The sequence below is a fragment of the Engystomops pustulosus genome, chromosome 5 (assembly GCF_040894005.1).
Source record: "Engystomops pustulosus chromosome 5, aEngPut4.maternal, whole genome shotgun sequence".
Taxonomy (NCBI): domain Eukaryota; kingdom Metazoa; phylum Chordata; class Amphibia; order Anura; family Leptodactylidae; genus Engystomops; species Engystomops pustulosus.
This window is the reverse complement of record NC_092415.1, coordinates 197,894,685-197,913,588: the sequence shown is the minus strand read 5'-3', so window position 1 is coordinate 197,913,588 and position 18,904 is coordinate 197,894,685. Positions and strand designations below refer to the sequence as shown.

General features: G+C 44.3%; 1 protein-coding gene across 7 annotated transcripts in view; it reads right to left on the bottom strand.

Annotated features, from left to right (window-relative positions):
* Nucleotides 1-18,904, bottom strand: part of AKAP9 (A-kinase anchoring protein 9) — a 142,350-nt gene that overhangs the window by 38,493 nt on the left and 84,953 nt on the right. For all 7 annotated transcript variants that reach the window (XM_072154293.1, XM_072154295.1, XM_072154294.1 and 4 more), the window contains one exon: nucleotides 7,220-7,382. In XM_072154293.1, coding sequence (XP_072010394.1) covers nucleotides 7,220-7,382 — 163 coding nt within the window. The remainder of the gene's footprint in view (nucleotides 1-7,219; nucleotides 7,383-18,904) is intronic.

Genomic DNA, 18,904 nt, shown 5'->3' with positions numbered 1-18,904 from the left:
CTGCACCAGCAGCAGAATAGTGAGTGCAGCTCTGGGGTATAATACAGGATGTAACTCAGGATCAGTACAGGATACGTAATGTCATGCATGTACACAGAGACTGCACCAGCAGCAGAATAGTGAGTGCAGCTCTGGGGTATAATACAGGATGTAACTCAGGATCAGTACAGGATAAGTAATGTCATGTATGTACACAGTGACTGCACCAGCAGCAGAATAGTGAGTGCAGCTCTGGAGGATAATACAGGATGTAACTCAGGATCAGTACAGGATAAGTAATGTCATGTATGTACACAGTGACTGCACCAGCAGCAGAATAGTGAGTGCAGCTCTGGGGTATAATACATGATGTAACTCAGGATCAGTACAGGATAAGTAATGTCATGCATGTACACAGAGACTGCACCAGCAGCAGAATAGTGAGTGCAGCTCTGGGGTATAATACAGGATGTAACTCAGGATCAGTACAGGATAAGTAATGTCATGTATGTACACAGTGACTGCCCCCGCAGAATAGTGAGTGCATCTCTGGAGTATAATACAGGATGTAACTCTGTACATACATGACATTAGTTATCATGTACTGATCCTGAGTTACATCCTGTATTATACCCCAGAGCTGCACTCACTATTCTGCTGCTGGTGCAGTCACTGTGTACATACATGACATTACTTCTCCTGAGTTACATCCTGTATTATACTCCAGAGCTGCACTCACTATTCTGCTGCTGGTGCAGTCACTGTGTACATACATGACATTACTTATCCTGTACTGATCCTGAGTTACATCCTATATTATACTCCAGAGCTGCGCTCACTATTCTGCTGGTGCAGTCATTCTGTACCTACATGACATTACTTATCATGTACTGATCCTGAGTGACTGCACCAGCAGAATAGTGAGTGCAGCTCTGGGGTATAATACAGGATGTAACTCAGGATCAGTACAGGATAAGTAATGTCATGTATGTACACAGTGACTGCACCAGCAGCAGAATAGTGAGTGCAGCTCTGCAGTATAATACAGGATGTAACTCAGGATCAGTACAAGATAAGTAACGTCATGTATGTACACAGTGACTGCACCAGCAGCAGAATAGTGAGTGCAGCTCTGGGGTATAATACAGGATGTAACTCAGGATCTGTACAGAATAAGTAATGTCATGTATGTACACAGTGACTGCACCAGCAGCAGAATAGTGAGTGCAGCTCTGGGGTATAATACAGGATGTAACTCAGGATCAGTACAGGATAAGTAATGTCATGCATGTACACAGAGACTGCACCAGCAGCAGAATAGTGAGTGCAGCTCTGGGGTATAATACAGGATGTAACTCAGGATCAGTACAGGATAAGTAATGTCATGTATGTACACAGTGACTGCACCCGCAGAATAGTGAGTGCAGCTCTGGAGTATAATACAGGATGTAACTCTGTACATACATGACATTAGTTATCATGTACTGATCCTGAGTTACATCCTGTATTATACCCCAGAGCTGCACTCACTATTCTGCTGCTGGTGCAGTCACTGTGTACATACATGACATTACTTCTCCTGTACTGATCCTGAGTTACATCCTATATTATACTCCAGAGCTGCGCTCACTATTCTGCTGGTGCAGTCACTCTGTACCTACATGACATTAGTTATCATGTACTGATCCTGAGTGACTGCACCAGCAGCAGAATAGTGAGTGCAGCTCTGGGGTATAATACAGGATGTAACTCAGGATAAGTAATGTCATGTATGTACACAGTGACTGCACCAGCAGCAGAATAGTGAGTGCAGCTCTGCAGTATAATACAGGATGTAACTCAGGATCAGTACAGGATAAGTAATGTCATGTATGTACACAGTGACTGCACCAGCAGCAGAATAGTGAGTGCAGCTCTGGGGTATAATACAGGATGTAACTCAGGATCAGTACAGGATAAGTAATGTCATGTATGTACACAGTGACTACAGCAGCAGAATAGTGAGTGCAGCTCTGGGGTATAATACAGGATGTAACTCGGGATCAGTACAGGATAAGTAATGTCATGTATGTACACAGTGACTGCACCAGCAGCAGAATAGTGAGTGCAGCTCTGGAGTATAATACAGGATGTAACTCAGGATCAGTACAGGATAAGTAATGTCATGTATGTACACAGTGACTGCACCAGCAGCAGAATAGTGAGTGCAGCTCTGGAGTATAATACAGGATGTAACTCAGGATCAGTACAGGATAAGTAATGTCATGTATGTACACAGTGACTGCACCAGCAGCAGAATAGTGAGTGCAGCTCTGCAGTATAATACAGGATGTCCAGGCAAGGGAAAAAAATATGAATTTTTATTAGTAACTCTGCTGTAATGCCTATCAAATAATAAACTATTGATGTAGTTCTATGTACAAATTGTGAAACACAATTAAAAAAGGAAAGTACAAGCAGCCCCTATAGAAGAAGTGCTATGGAGACGCCCCATGTCGTCATGCCCCCAGGGCTACACAATGCGCTGTACTATGGGGTAACACAATCTAGTGAACAGAATCGGATTTAAAGGGATGAGGCCGATGTGCACCTGCAGGACACGTACAATGAGAGCAGGTATAATAACACTACACGGCTCAATAAGCGTGACAGGGACGGCGTAAATCTGCCGCTCACTGCAGGAACATCACTTATTAATAGGAGGATAAATATTGACCGGACAAGTCTCTGCAGGTTTTATAGCTTTGTCTCTGAATTCCAGCTGTCATCTCCGCCGTATCTGAAGGATTCTTACACCTGGAGACTATTACTAGCTGCTCTATGGTAACGCTGTTTCCATAATAAGATCTCCCTCTGACGGTGTTTATGTGACATTCTCTGCTATTGCCACAACACGCTAATAACATGTAATGATGAGGTCTGTGATCCGTAATTTAAGGTCCAAAATAGTAATTACCAATCATGAAAGCCGAACCTACAACACGGAGAGAAACTGCTAAAAATAGTCTAAAAATGTTCTGGAGGAACCGGCCTGCCATACAGGCATGTAGTACCACATTTCTCCTGTAGTGGCCACTGTAGGAAAACAATGGGGCACATTTACTAAGGGTCCACAGATCGCAATTCCGTCGGGTTTTCCAGAATATTTCCGTTTTCGCTCCGAATTGCTCTAGGTTTTTGGTGCACACTATCGGACTGTGACTGTTTTTTTTTTTTAACCTGGTCACAAGATGGTTAGCTTAGTTATCAAAAATTTACATAATCACCAAGTTTACCTAGTAACTTAAGATGCCACGGTCGCCATTGACCATGGCACCTTAGGTTATGTTCACACTAGCTTTAGATAATCCTGAAGTAGATATTAGATATATGAGGATATAAATAGATAGATGTCACTTTAACAAAAAAAAAAAACAAACAAAAAAAAAAACAACTTTTTCCCCGGAGGTTTTGCTGCATACATCACAGAGTTAATGTGTAACATGCTCATAATTTCTGCCTCTGTTCCAGTAGCGCAGGCCTGGGGGCAGGTAGATGAGGGCGATATATATGCTGCACCACATTCCTCTACTATACAGAGGTGTAATTATAATATACACTAAATATACAAACGCTGCTGTGTATTATCCTTCACCTACTGGCAGCAAGAACACAAGCACAATGGTGGGATGTGATGTGGCCGGGTGTAGTTTCAGGTTCAGCCGCCGGAGGAGGAGTAGAAGACTAGTAGTCAGCATAACCAGCAATTATTATAATAATAATGGACGTATACCGTTATCAAAGACAATGAGAAGAGAAGAGGAGACCGTCTGCCTGTAATAGATACATGTGACTGTATACATGTAGGGATGTAGCAGAGTGGAACGTGTTGTGTATCTCTCTGGAGCTGCATTGAGACATAACCCATAACAAAACCAACTCTGCTACATCCATACATCTATGGAACAGAAACTACACGGCAATATTCACGCCTGATACCTGCATTTTTAATACTCTGCAAAAAAAATATGCAGACTCATCAGAAATATTTTATTTAACCAGAAATATCACGTGTAAATGTCGCCTGCAGGAGATTCCTGGCCGTGTAGAAGCGTCTGCTGAGAGCGGCAACATTGGGCTCTGTTCACACTTGCCACGTGGTTTCCATTTACAATATAGTGACACATCGCAGGATGCGTCATATGGCAGGGACCTAGGGGACCTACAATAGGGTCCTTAGCACGTTACAAGCAGTGCTACTCTTATATATATTATGGAGGCTCCGATGTAGATGTGACCACTGTGTATTGTAACATTTCCGCCAATTTTAACCCCTTCAGCACTGTCATATGGCTACATACGTCCTAACAGCACAAACCCCGGGCAGATAGCACAGGTAAAGACATCATTACAGGGGCACATTTCAAAGAGCCATCTCTTCTGAAATGTTCCAATGTAATTTTAAACAAGAGAATCTTGCCTAATATGACACCAGGATTGTCTTACTAGGTGCCACAGAATCAAATATATCCACTGTTACAGATCCAGACTGTAAATTTGAACAGTGGGTATCTGTGGCATTTAGAGAAAACTTACTTGTGTGATATTTAAGAGTAGATTCTGCTCTTTAAAATGGCACCAGAACTGTGTTTCCAGGTGCCACGATTCCAACAATGCAACTGCAACGATAAAGTTGCAGATCAACTGATCGGCCCATGGGTGCAGGGTACCTATACCCGATCCGCATCAAAAATCCAGCCAAAAATCCGTGTTGGTTGGATTTTGTATGCAGATTCATCATTGCAGGAGGAGAAATCCATTACCCCGCTACCCCCAGAATTGTCCAATCACTGGTCACAGAGATTGGTGGCTATTATTTAATTAAAGGGCTATCCCCATATCCGCTGTGAAAGGCTGATACTGGATTAACCCTTTAAGATCGTCTGTTATACAGGTTGTCGGAGCTGAGTGTTAGCAGTACATGACTAGAGGCACTTACCTTCATGTACTTATCACTGTACACACCTATCAGGCCCTTATCTCGTATCAGAGTTCAGCTTGTGGCCAGGAACACATTTGGGCACCGAGGGTTTTCTTCCTGTACTGAACGCTCCAGAAATTCCAGCAATTCCGAGAAATCAATATCATCCCTGACCCTTGTATGGGAATTCTGTATTATTGGAAGGCGACGGGTGCATGACCCCGACCCTGGCCGAATACTGCGCAGATCTGCTGGACATGCAGGTTCATGCTACATGTAAGAGAGGGGGTGATATTACACCCCCCCCCTCACCTGTAGGGCTCCCTATGCATAGCAGGACCTTGCCCTATTCATAGTCTATCACTAATGTCTGGGGTCCTCTTCATGCAGATAGAGACATATGTCCCAGGAATCCCTTATATTTCGGAAACAAAATGAGAAAATAACAAAATGTGAACCCAACAGTAAGTAATGGGTGAGGGGGGATATCTTTTAGGCTATATTCAGGAACATGGCCGCCATATTGAAAGCTGCCATATTGGATCAAGATGCTCCAATGAGAAGAAGGCCATGTAGCAGATCAAAGAAGACCCGAATTGTCTCAGATATTGATTGTCGCAATCAGATCTGTAATATCTCTCGTGGTTCAGAAGTTATCACTATAGAGACGAATGGATCCAGTGCCTTCAGCTCTGTTTAACACCAGGAACAACACGTCACGAAGCTGTGCATCACAGGGAACGTTCCCGGTCGTTGTTACAAACGTTTCTCTGCGGAACCACAAGTGATCTTACAAATCTGACTGTAGCGATGGACAATTCTGTTCTTGTTTGATCCGTTACATGATCACCTTCCCATTGGAAAAACTTGCCCTTAATCCAATATGGCGACCTTCAAGATGGGGACAGTAATTCAAGCATAACCTAAAATATAGGCCCCTCCCCAATTACTTGCTGGGGGATCAATATGTCAGAACCCTTTAATTTCTGAAATAATAGTAGTCCTTTGACATTGGTTCTTACATAAGGGACTCAAGGCAGACGCTACACAATTCTGAAAGGTCAGTGATATAGTGGAGTAATCCGAAAATCCCCAAATTTTGACTGATTTGGGAGCGAATGTAGTAACAATTCCTGCTTTGTCCGACGCTCCTGCGGTCTGTATTGCTCCAGGATTTGATATTTATAACAAACCTTGGCTCAGGAATAGAGACCTAGGAGCAGGATCTGTGTCCCTCTGGGGTCCGGGCTTTAAGAGATGAAGACGAGAGGAGAATTTTGCAAACTTTGCATAATAAGCGGACAAGAAACAAACATGGCATTATGGACACAGCCCTATAGACAAGTATGTGGTTTCCATGTGCAGCCTCCCCTGAGGGCTAACGCGCCTTATAATGTCTGTTTAACCCTTACAAATCTTGCACTTACAGCTGCTCCGACAACCTATAAAGGTCAGGGGACGGTGGGGGTTGTAGTTTCTCAAACCCCTGCCCTCTAGTGAGGACGAAATGGGTGGGGCATATCAAGGGAAGGTCACCAAGTTTGACCCCAGATCAGATCGGGGATGAAATGTCCTTTCTAGAATCCCCTCTTATGTGAAATCTCATCTGTTTACCCATAAAACAAATCTCCTGACAATGTGCAGAGAAGAGTCATATTTTGTAGTTAGAGGGTGAAAGGGGAATGTCCCTTCAGATGCCCCTATTTTTAATTCTACAGGATCTAGAAACGTGCTGCTGGTGTCATATTAAAGATAAGAATCTCATCATTCAGCTCACATCAATACGTGGTTTTGTGAGCAATAGAAGTAGAGATACAGGTGGATAACGACATAGATGGAAATGTGCGGATCCAGTTCTATTTACCTGCCTGTATCTCTGGTTCTGTACACTACAGAACCACAAGCCTGATGTGATCTGAAAGATGAGATTCTTTAATATGACAACAGCGGCAGGTTTTTAGATCCTAAAGAACCAAAGAAAGGGCCGTCTTTAATTAAATCTCCCCCTACAATCTCCTAACTTGAATCCTAAAATATGACTCTTCTCTGCTCGTTTTCACATGACTTTGGAGGAAGTTTTTAAAAGATAAAACGGGTGAGAGGTGGATAGTAGTTTAAAAGGAACAAAAGCTGGTTTCAGGTTCCCTTTGAGAGGTAAGGGAAGAGTTTTCAAATCAGGAACTAGGGTTGGATCTGATAGGAGTAGTTGTCTGCCATGAAGTATTACTCTAGAGCCACTACCCACTCGCAGGGGCCCTAGCGGGTCACTGTGGGCTTTACCTTCTGCTTTGCTGAGCTCCAGGGCCAGGTGCTCTCTGGCTTTGGCCTCCTCATTGAGTCTTTCTTGAAGCTCTTCTTGGCATCTGAGCAGTTCTGTAGTCTCCTGCTTCCTTTTGATGGACTCCCGCACCAGTTCTGTCTGTGCCGCCTTGGCATGGGCAAGCTGCAACAGAACAAGGACCCGGATTACAACACATCGGACATGACACTATGTGGACATTAGTAGATCTGGTCAGAAGGTAACGTTAATACGTTGCGTCTTCTCACTATTCTGTTGGAGACGAGAGAAATAACAATGCCGCAGTGTGCAGAGGAAACCTATTACCACCAAGAACATCAAAGAGGATAAAAACCACAACAAAGTCTTGTAATAATGAGGTTTCCCCATGCACCTCCTCAAGACGAGGCTCTGTTCAATATTCCCAGAGGCGATACACGAGGATAGCCGCACAGATTATTACACTCTCATAGTCGGCACATGAAGGGACTGGGAAGGGGCCAGCACTGGGAATACCTGGGCAAGTGGCGGGGCCCAGGGCTGCTGGGGGGGGGGGCCCACATAAGGCTGTACATAAGGAATCCATGGGGATGAGGGGAGCTATACCTAATGTCGCCCCAGCTCACACACAGCTTGGATTGGGGGGGGGATGTTCCTGCACAGTGGGTTTTTTTCAGAGCCCCTTCATGCTGCAGTTTCACAGGCTGTTACACTGTCTCCTCCTCCCCCCTGTCACTGCAGCACTCCCCCCTTCTTGATCCCCTGGAAGCAAGGAGTTTTAGAACACAGGGAGAGGAGGGGAAGTGCTCCTAAACAGTGTAACAACCCGTGAATCTACAGCAAAAAGAGTCTATGGTAACACCAATCAGAGCATAATTTTTAAAGTCGATTTGAAAAGGAAGGAAGCCATGGATAACAAAAGTAAGGAGATTACCACAGTCCTTGTGCCTTGATCTATGAGTAATGTCCCTGGTTTATAATAATGAATTTTGATCGTAGATTTCCTTTAACTATAAGGGTCACATGACAAATTGCTATTTTTATAGATTTTCATCTTTAAGACTAATGACTTGTTTCTGGCTAATTAATTGTACATACAACACAGAGTAATTTAATAGACTATTTTACATGATGGTCATAAATCATGGCTGCCGAATAGGGAGGTTAATATGGAAGCTAATGGACAGTGTTATGGCCCCTGAAGCTTAGCTAGGTAGCAACAGTGAAAAGTTCACATACTTTTATTCCCAGAAAGCATTGCATGTACAGTAATAGGTGGATCTCTGCAAGGGTAATGAGCGTAAACATTACTCGGTCACCACTCCCAAACCTACTGACAGGTTCCCTTTAACTACAGCAACTGCACAAAATTGGGATAGATGAGCAATTGTCCCGGAACAATTGCATAAGGAATAAAAAAATAAACAAAAACATAAGAATGCCGCAATATACAAAACGACATTCCAATGGAATAGAACATTCCGTGGATCACAGCATCGGGGCCGGACACATTGTATACATAGTGGGCGGCTATAATGGCGGCTGTAATGCTACCCACGATGCAATTACCCTGGAATGTCTCCGTCGTTCATTATTTACGCAGCGTTCTTCATTACTCTGGAAGAAACTATTCTATTGTTGCGCTGGGCTCGATGAAGGTAAAGCAGATAGGTCTGTAATGTAATAGCGGGAATAGAGGATTGTGTTACCACCCGGAGGACATCGGGTCTAGGACATAGCGGATCTGCTGCAGTCAGCGGGATAGTAGGAATATTTTGGGAACGCTTTCCATACACTTGGTGTTCATCTATAGATCATGTAATAATATTGATCCTGAGTGGGTGGCTTTATGCGTGTGACAGCTATTCAAAAAGTTGACCAGTCACCGCTCCGGACAGATATGTATTTGTAAACTCCAAAGATTTTTGTCATTCTTCCATAGTTTCTCCCTAAAATGTATGAATAAATGGACAACTGGTCATTATCATTCCTCATGTCGATAAATTGTGTCATACAAAGAGTTAATTGGACTGGATTCCAGGATTATAGCTGGACTTGGAGTACTGGAAGGTGTTTCCTCACACTGCTGTATTCTCAGCACTCTGCACTCAGACTGCTCCTCAGCCCTTCCACTCTGCTATAGTATCTAATGTTCAGAACAGAGGAAGGGACTGTACAGAAGCCGCAGTGAAGAGATTTTACACACCAGTGCAGCGAGTGTAGAACAGTCTATAATAGTGAGTGCACAGGGGGAGGAGATCACAGTCTATATAGTGAGTGTCCAGAGGGAGGAGATCACAGTCTATATAGTGAGTGTACAGAGGGAGGAGATCGCAGTCTATATAGTGACTATACAGAGGGAGGAGATCGCAGTCTATATAGTGAGTGTCCAGAGGGAGGAGATCGCAGTCTATATAGTGAGTGTCCAGAGGGAGGAGAGCACAGTCTATATAGTGAGTGTCCAGAGGGAGGAGAGCACAGTCTATATAGTGAGTGTCCAGAGGGAGGAGAGCACAGTCTATATAGTGAGTGTCCAGAGGGAGGAGATCACAGTCTATATAGTGAGTGTCCAGAGGGAGGAGAGCACAGTCTATATAGTGAATGTCCAGAGGGAGGAGATCACAGTCTATATAGTGAGTGTCCAGAGGGAGGAGAGCACAGTCTATATAGTGAATGTCCAGAGGGAGGAGATCACAGTCTATATAGTGAATGTCCAGAGGGAGGAGATCACAGACTATATAGTGAGTGTCCAGAGGGAGGAGATCACAGTCTATATAGTGATTGTCCAGAGGGAGGAGGTCACAGTCTATATAGTGAGTGTCCAGAGGGAGGAGATCACAGTCTATATAGTGAGTGTCCAGAGGGAGGAGAGCACAGTCTATATAGTGAGTGTCCAGAGGGAGGAGAGCACAGTCTATATAGTGAGTGTCCAGAGGGAGGAGATCACAGTCTATATAGTGAGTGTCCAGAGGGAGGAGATCACAGTCTATATAGTGAGTGTCCAGAGGGAGGAGAGCACAGTCTATATAGTGAGTGTCCAGAGGGAGGAGAGCACAGTCTATATAGTGAATGTCCAGAGGGAGGAGATCACAGTCTATATAGTGAGTGTCCAGAGGGAGGAGAGCACAGTCTATATAGAGAGTGTCCAGAGGGAGGAGATCACAGTCTATATAGTGAGTGTCCAGAGGGAGGAGGTCACAGTCTATATAGTGAGTGTTAAGAGGGAGGAGATCACAGTCTATATAGTGAGTGTCCAGAGGGAGGAGAGCGCAGTCTATATAGTGAGTGTTAAGAGGGAGGAGATCACAGTCTATATAGTGAGTGTACAGAGGGACGAGATTACAGTCTATATATTGAGTGTACAGAGGGACGAGAATACAGTCTATATATTGAGTGTACAGAGGGACGAGAATACAGTCTATATATTGAGTGTACAGAGGGAGGAGATCGCAGTCTATATAGTGAGTTTACAGAGGGAGGAGATCGCAATCTATATAGTGAGTGTCCAGAGGGAGGAGAGCACAGTCTATATAGTGAGTGTCCAGAGGGAGGAGATCACAGTCTATATAGTGAGTGTACAGAGGGAGGAGATCACAGTCTATATAGTGAGTGTCCAGAGGAAGGAGGTCACAGTCTATATTGTGAGTGTCCAGAGGGAGGAGGTCACAGTCTATATAGTGAGTGTCCAGAGGGAGGAGGTCACAGTCTATATAGTGAGTGTCCAGAGGGAGGATATCACAGTCTATATAGTGAGTGTCCAGAGGGAGGAGATCACAGTCTATATATTGAGTGTCCAGAGGGAGGAGATCACAGTCTATATAGTGAGTGTCCAGAGGGAGGAGGTCACAGTCTATATAGTGAGTGTCCAGAGGGAGGAGATCACAGTCTATATAGTGAGTGTCCAGAGGGAGGAGATCACAGTCTATATAGTGAGTGTCCAAAAGGAGGAGATCACAGTCTATATAGTGAGTGTACAGAGCGAGGAGATCACAGTCTATATAGTGAGTGTACAGAGCGAGGAGATCACAGTCTATATAGTGAGTGTACAGAGGAAGGAGATCACAGTCTATATAGTGAGTGTCCAGAGGGAGGAGAGCACAGTCTATATAGTGAGTATTAAGAGGGAGGAGATCACAGTCTATATAGTGAGTGTCCAGAGGGAGGAGAGCGCAGTCTATATAGTGAGTGTTAAGAGGGAGGAGATCACAGTCTATACAGTGAGTGTACAGAGGGAGGAGATCGCAGTCTATATAGTGAGTGCACAGAGGGAGGAGAGCACAGTCTATATTGTGTATATACAGAGGGAGGAGATCACAGTCTATATAGTGAGTGTACAGAGGGAGGAGATCGCAGTCTATATTGTGAGTGTCCAGAGGGAGGAGGTCACAGTCTATATAGTGAGTGTCCAGAGGGAGGAGGTCACAGTCTATATAGCGAGTGTCCAGAGGGAGGAGATCACATGCACCACAACTGCAAGAGGGAGGAGATCACAGTCTATATAGTGAGTGTCCAGAGGGAGGAGAGCACAGTCTATATAGTGAGTGTCCAGAGGGAGGAGATCGCAGTCTATATTGTGAGTGTCCAGAGGGAGGAGGTCACAGTCTATATAGTGAGTGTCCAGAGGGAGGAGGTCACAGTCTATATAGCGAGTGTCCAGAGGGAGGAGATCACATGCACCACAACTGCAAGAGGGAGGAGATCACAGTCTATATAGTGAGTGTCCAGAGGGAGGAGAGCACAGTCTATATAGTGAGTGTCCAGAGGGAGGAGATCGCAGTCTATATAGCAAGTGTCCAGAGGGAGGAGATCACAGTCTATATAGTGAGTGTCCAGAGGGAGGAGGTCACAGTCTATATAGCAAGTGTACAGAGGGAGGAGATCACATGCACTACAACTGCAAGAGGGAGGGATAAAACTGCTTATGGAGAGGAGAGAGCACAGATACAGCACACTCAGCAGGGAGAGGTGGGGGGCTACATGATGCTCATCATAGAAGAGACCCCCTCATAAGCTAAAGAAACCCAGGAACAAGGTTCTGCTGACAACTGAGGGCTAGCAGTGGCAGCAGCATTCGGGACACACCCCACATATGGGTCCATATGAAAAAAGTCTGAAACTACACTGAAGGTGGTATAAAAATAAGGGAAAAAACTTAAATAAAACTGGATGTTAAAAACAAAACAACATTACAAAATGTATTTTAAGTAACCAGGTCGGAACTTCCTCCTCTTAATGGCTGTGGCTTAACCTTCTGTGGAATTGGGCTGTGGGTGTGTATGAGTATCACCAGAATGTGAAGTATGTCATTTTACAGACAGCCCCGAGACATCATGAAAATAACTATTTACTTCTTAGCCTCTTCTTCAGTTTATATATCACTGCCATAAAATCTATTACCGCTGCTCATAGACACGTCACAGGGGACGAGCCCCGACCGGCTATATAAAGTGTCACCCGCTGCTGGTTTGCACATATCATCAACCCCCCCATATAGGGGGGGGGGGCTTTAAAAAAATGTCTTTGCGTCTCCCTCCACCCAATGATAACATTTATAACCCAATTCATTTATATGTCGCACTAAAAGGCACATCACAAGCGGGAGGCGTGCAAGATACACGACTGGCTGCCAATACACTGACTACACCCTAATGTCTACATAATTACACTGACCCTTCTACCAGGGCTATACTGTATCCCCGGCTAGAGGTGCAGGACTACTGACTATACACCTACTACCACTAACCACTGGAGGTGCAGGACTACTGACTGTACGCCTACTACCACTAAACTACTGGAGGTGCACTATACTGACTGTACACCTACCACTACTAAACTACTACAGCTACAGGGCTACACCCTGTATACTTGCTACCACTAAACTACTAGAGGTGCACGATACTGACTGTACACTTACTACCACTTAACTACTGGAGGTGCATGATACTGACTGTACACCTACTACCACTAAACTACTAGAGGTACAGGACTACTGACTGTACACCAACTGCCACTAAACTACTAGAGGTGCACGATACTGACCGTACACCTACTACCACCAAACTACTAGAGGTGCACGATACTGACTGTACACCTAATACCACCAAACTACTAGAGGTGCACGATACTGACTGTACACCAACTGCCACTAAACTACTAGATGTGCTGGACTACTGACTGTACACCAACTACCACTAAACTACTAGAGGTGCACGATACTGACTGTACACCTACTACCACCAAACTACTAGAGGTGCACGATACTGACTGTACACCTAATACCACTAAACTACTGGAGGTGCAGGACTACTGACTGTACACCAACTACCAGTAAACTACTAGAGGTGCACGATACTGACTGTACACCTACTACCACTAAACTACTAGAGGTGCACGATACTGACTGTACACCTACTACCACTAAACTACTAGAGGTGCACGATACTGACTGTACACCTACCACTACTAAACTACTACAGCTACAGGGATACACCCTGTATACCTACTACCACTAAACTACTAGAGGTGCACGATACTGACTGTACACTTACTACCACTAAACTACTAGAGGTGCACGATACTGACTGTACACTTACTACCACTAAACTACTAGAGGAGCACGATACTGACTGTACACTTACTACCACTAAACTACTAGAGGTACAGGACTACTGACTGTACACCAACTGCCACTTAACTACTGGAGGTGCACGATACTGACTGTACACCTACTACCACCAAACTACTAGAGGTGCACGATACTGACTGTACACCTACTACCACTAAACTACTAGAGGTGCACGATACTGACTGTACACCTACTACCACTAAACTACTAGAGGTGCAGGACTACTGACTGTACACCAACTACCAGTAAACTACTAGAGGTGCACGATACTGACTGTACACTTACTAACCACTAAACTACTAGAGGTGCACGATACTGACTGTACACTTACTACCACTAAACTACTAGAGGTGCATGATACTGACTGTACACTTACTAACCACTAAACTACTAGAGGTGCACGATACTGACTGTACACTTACTACCACTAAACTACTAGAGGTGCAGGACTACTGACTGTACACCAACTACCAGTAAACTACTAGAGGTGCACGATACTGACTGTACACTTACTAACCACTAAACTACTAGAGGTGCACGATACTGACTGTACACTTACTAACCACTAAACTACTAGAGGTGCACGATACTGACTGTACACTTACTACCACTAAACTACTAGAGGTGCATGATACTGACTGTACACTTACTAACCACTAAACTACTAGAGGTGCACGATACTGACTGTACACTTACTACCACTAAACTACTAGAGGTGCACGATACTGACTGTACACTTACTACCACTAAACTACTAGAGGAGCACGATACTGACTGTACACTTACTACCACTAAACTGCTAGAGGTGCACGATACTGACTGTACACTTACTACCACTAAACTACTAGAGGTACAGGACTACTGACTGTAAACCAACTGCCACTAAACTACTAGATGTGCTGGACTACTGACTGTACACCTACTGCTACTAAACTACTAGAGGTGCACGATACTGACTGTACACCTACTACCACCAAACTACTAGAGGTGCACGATACTGACTGTAAACCTAATACCACTAAACTACTGGAGGTGCAGGACTACTGACTGTACACCAACTACCAGTAAACTACTACAGGTACAGCGCTACACCCTGTATGCTTACTACCACTAAATTACTAGAGGTACAGGACTACTGACTGTACACCTACTACCACTAAACTACTAGAGGTTCAGGACTACTGACTGTACACCTACTGCTACTAAACTACTGGAGGTGCACGATTCTGACTGTACACCTACTGCCACCAAACTACTAGAGGTGCACGATACTGACTGTACACCTACTACCACTAAACTACTAGAGGTGCAGGGCTACTGACTGTACACCAACTACCAGTAAACTACTAGAGGTGCAGGGCTACTGACTGTACACCAACTACCAGTAAACTACTACAGGTACAGCGCTACATCCTGTATGCTTACTACCACTAAACTACTAGAGGTACAGGACTACTGACTGTACACCTACTACCACTAACCACTGGAGGTGCAGGACTACTGACTGTACACCAACCACTACTAAACTACTACAGCTACAGGGCTACACCCTGTATACTTGCTACCACTAAACTACTAGAGGTGCACGATACTGACTGTACACTTACTAACCACTAAACTACTAGAGGTGCACGATACTGACTGTACACTTACTACCACTTAACTACTGGAGGTGCATGATACTGACTGTACACCTACTACCACTAAACTACTAGAGGTACAGGACTACTGACTGTACACCAACTGCCACTAAACTACCAGATGTGCTGGACTACTGACTGTACACCAACTACCACTAAACTACTAGAGGTGCACGATACTGACTGTACACCGACTACCACCAAACTACTAGAGGTGCACGATACTGACTGTACACCTAATACCACCAAACTACTAGAGGTGCACGATACTGACTGTACACCAACTGCCACTAAACTACTAGATGTGCTGGACTACTGACTGTACACCAACTACCACTAAACTACTAGAGGTGCACGATACTGACTGTACACCTACTACCACCAAACTACTAGAGGTGCACGATACTGACTGTACACCTAATACCACTAAACTACTGGAGGTGCAGGACTATTGACTGTACACCAACTACCAGTAAACTACTAGAGGTGCACGATACTGACTGTACACCTACTACCACTAAACTACTAGAGGTGCACGATACTGACTGTACACCTACCACTACTAAACTACTACAGCTACAGGGCTACACCCTGTATACCTACTACCACTAAACTACTAGAGGTGCACGATACTGACTGTACACTTACTACCACTAAACTACTAGAGGTGCACGATACTGACTGTACACTTACTACCACTAAACTACTAGAGGAGCACGATACTGACTGTACACTTACTACCACTAAACTACTAGAGGAGCACGATACTGACTGTACACTTACTACCACTAAACTACTAGAGGTGCACGATACTGACTGTACACTTACTACCACTAAACTACTAGAGGAGCACGATACTGACTGTACACTTACTACCACTAAACTACTAGAGGAGCACGATACTGACTGTACACTTACTACCACTAAACTACTAGAGGTACAGGACTACTGACTGTACACCAACTGCCACTTAACTACTGGAGGTGCACGATACTGACTGTACACCTACTACCACTAAACTACTAGAGGTGCACGATACTGACTGTACACCTACTGCCACCAAACTACTAGAGGTGCACGATACTGACTGTACACCTACTACCACTAAACTACTAGAGGTGCACGATACTGACTGTACACCTAATACCACTAAACTACTAGAGGTGCAGGACTACTGACTGTACACCAACTACCAGTAAACTACTAGAGGTGCACGATACTGACTGTACACTTACTAACCACTAAACTACTAGAGGTGCATGATACTGACTGTACACTTACTAACCACTAAACTACTAGAGGTGCACGATACTGACTGTACACTTACTAACCACTAAACTACTAGAGGTGCACGATACTGACTGTACACTTACTACCACTAAACTACTAGAGGAGCACGATACTGACTGTACACTTACTACCACTAAACTACTAGAGTAGCACGATACTGACTGTACACTTACTACCACTAAACTACTAGAGGTGCACGATACTGACTGTACACTTACTACCACTAAACTACTAGAGGTGCACGATACTGACTGTACACTTACTACCACTAAACTACTAGAGGAGCACGATACTGACTGTACACTTACTACCACTAAACTACTAGAGGTGCACGATACTGACTGTACACTTATTACCACTAAACTACTAGAGGTACAGGACTACTGACTGTACACTTACTACCACTAAACTACTAGAGGAGCACGATACTGACTGTACACTTATTACCACTAAACTACTAGAGGTGCACGATACTGACTGTACACTTACTACCACTAAACTACTAGAGGTGCACGATACTGACTGTACACTTATTACCACTAAACTACTAGAGGTACAGGACTACTGACTGTAAACCAACTGCCACTAAACTACTAGATGTGCTGGACTACTGACTGTACACCTACTGCTACTAAACTACTAGAGGTGCACGATACTGACTGTACACCTACTACCACCAAACTACTAGAGGTGCACGATACTGACTGTACACCTAATACCACTAAACTACTGGAGGTGCAGGACTACTGACTGTACACCAACTACCAGTAAACTACTACAGGTACAGCGCTACACCCTGTATGCTTACTACCACTAAATTACTAGAGGTACAGGACTACTGACTGTACACCTACTACCACTAAACTACTAGAGGTTCAGGACTACTGACTGTACACCTACTGCTACTAAACTACTGGAGGTGCACGATTCTGACTGTACACCTACTGCCACCAAACTACTAGAGGTGCACGATACTGACTGTACATCTACTACCACTAAACTACTAGAGGTGCACGATACTGACTGTACACCTAATACCACTAAACTACTGGAGGTGCAGGGCTACTGACTGTACACCAACTACCAGTAAACTACTACAGGTACAGCGCTACATCCTGTATGCTTACTACCACTAAACTACTAGAGGTACAGGACTACTGACTGTACACCTACTGCCACTAACTACTAGAGGTGCAGGACTACAGACTTTACACCTACTAAAATACTGGAGCAGCAGGACTACTGACTGTATACCTACTACCACTAAAATAATGGTTCTGTAGCAGCCAGAACCATGCTTCTGGAGTCATTGTAAAAATCAGAATATCATCTTTCGATTCTCATTCAGAACCGGAGATTCAGGCAGTTAAAGACATAGTAGCAAATGCAAAGCTGAAGGTAAAGATCCAATATTTGACTATGACTATAACCAACTGCGTCTCCAGCTCACAGAGCCACAAGCCTGATGCGACTTTAAAGATGAGATTCTATCCATTACAATGACTCCAGAACATGGTTCTAGGCACTGTAGAGCCAAAGATACTGACATCCAGCCTCTAAAAGTGACTCATCTCAGACAAAAAGTGACTATTTTCAGCTCATTCATGAAAGGAATAAGAGGTAATTGTGCTTTTAAAGAGGCCGAATTCAGTCACTGATAACAGCTATAATAGGTCCGCATGCGTCTTTGTAGATGTGTACTATATGCACCCATTATATTCTTACCTTCTCATCCCCTACTTATCTATTGTGGCAGCTTTTTCGTCGTCCTAGGACAATGGAGCAGGTGGCGTCTTAGAGTAAACACGGTGATGTCACATCCTTGTCCCGGACGAGCAGGTCCTGCAGAAAACCTTGGAAGTTTCCCAGTCTGTATTTACCGATGGATGAATTATTTGCCGGATTATTACACATAACTACTTTACATGTGTACAATTTGGGGAGCTGTGTACACAAGGGGCGCAATAATCCGCCTGATCTCCGCTGCCATAGGTGTTCTCACCCAATAAATACATAAACGGGGTGAGAACGGGAAGAGACGTGAGAACAGGGATTATAACATGAAGCCTCCGGGCACAACTAACAGACTGTGTAATGGCTTATGCTGAGCCTGTAGGGGGCGCTATGTGTAT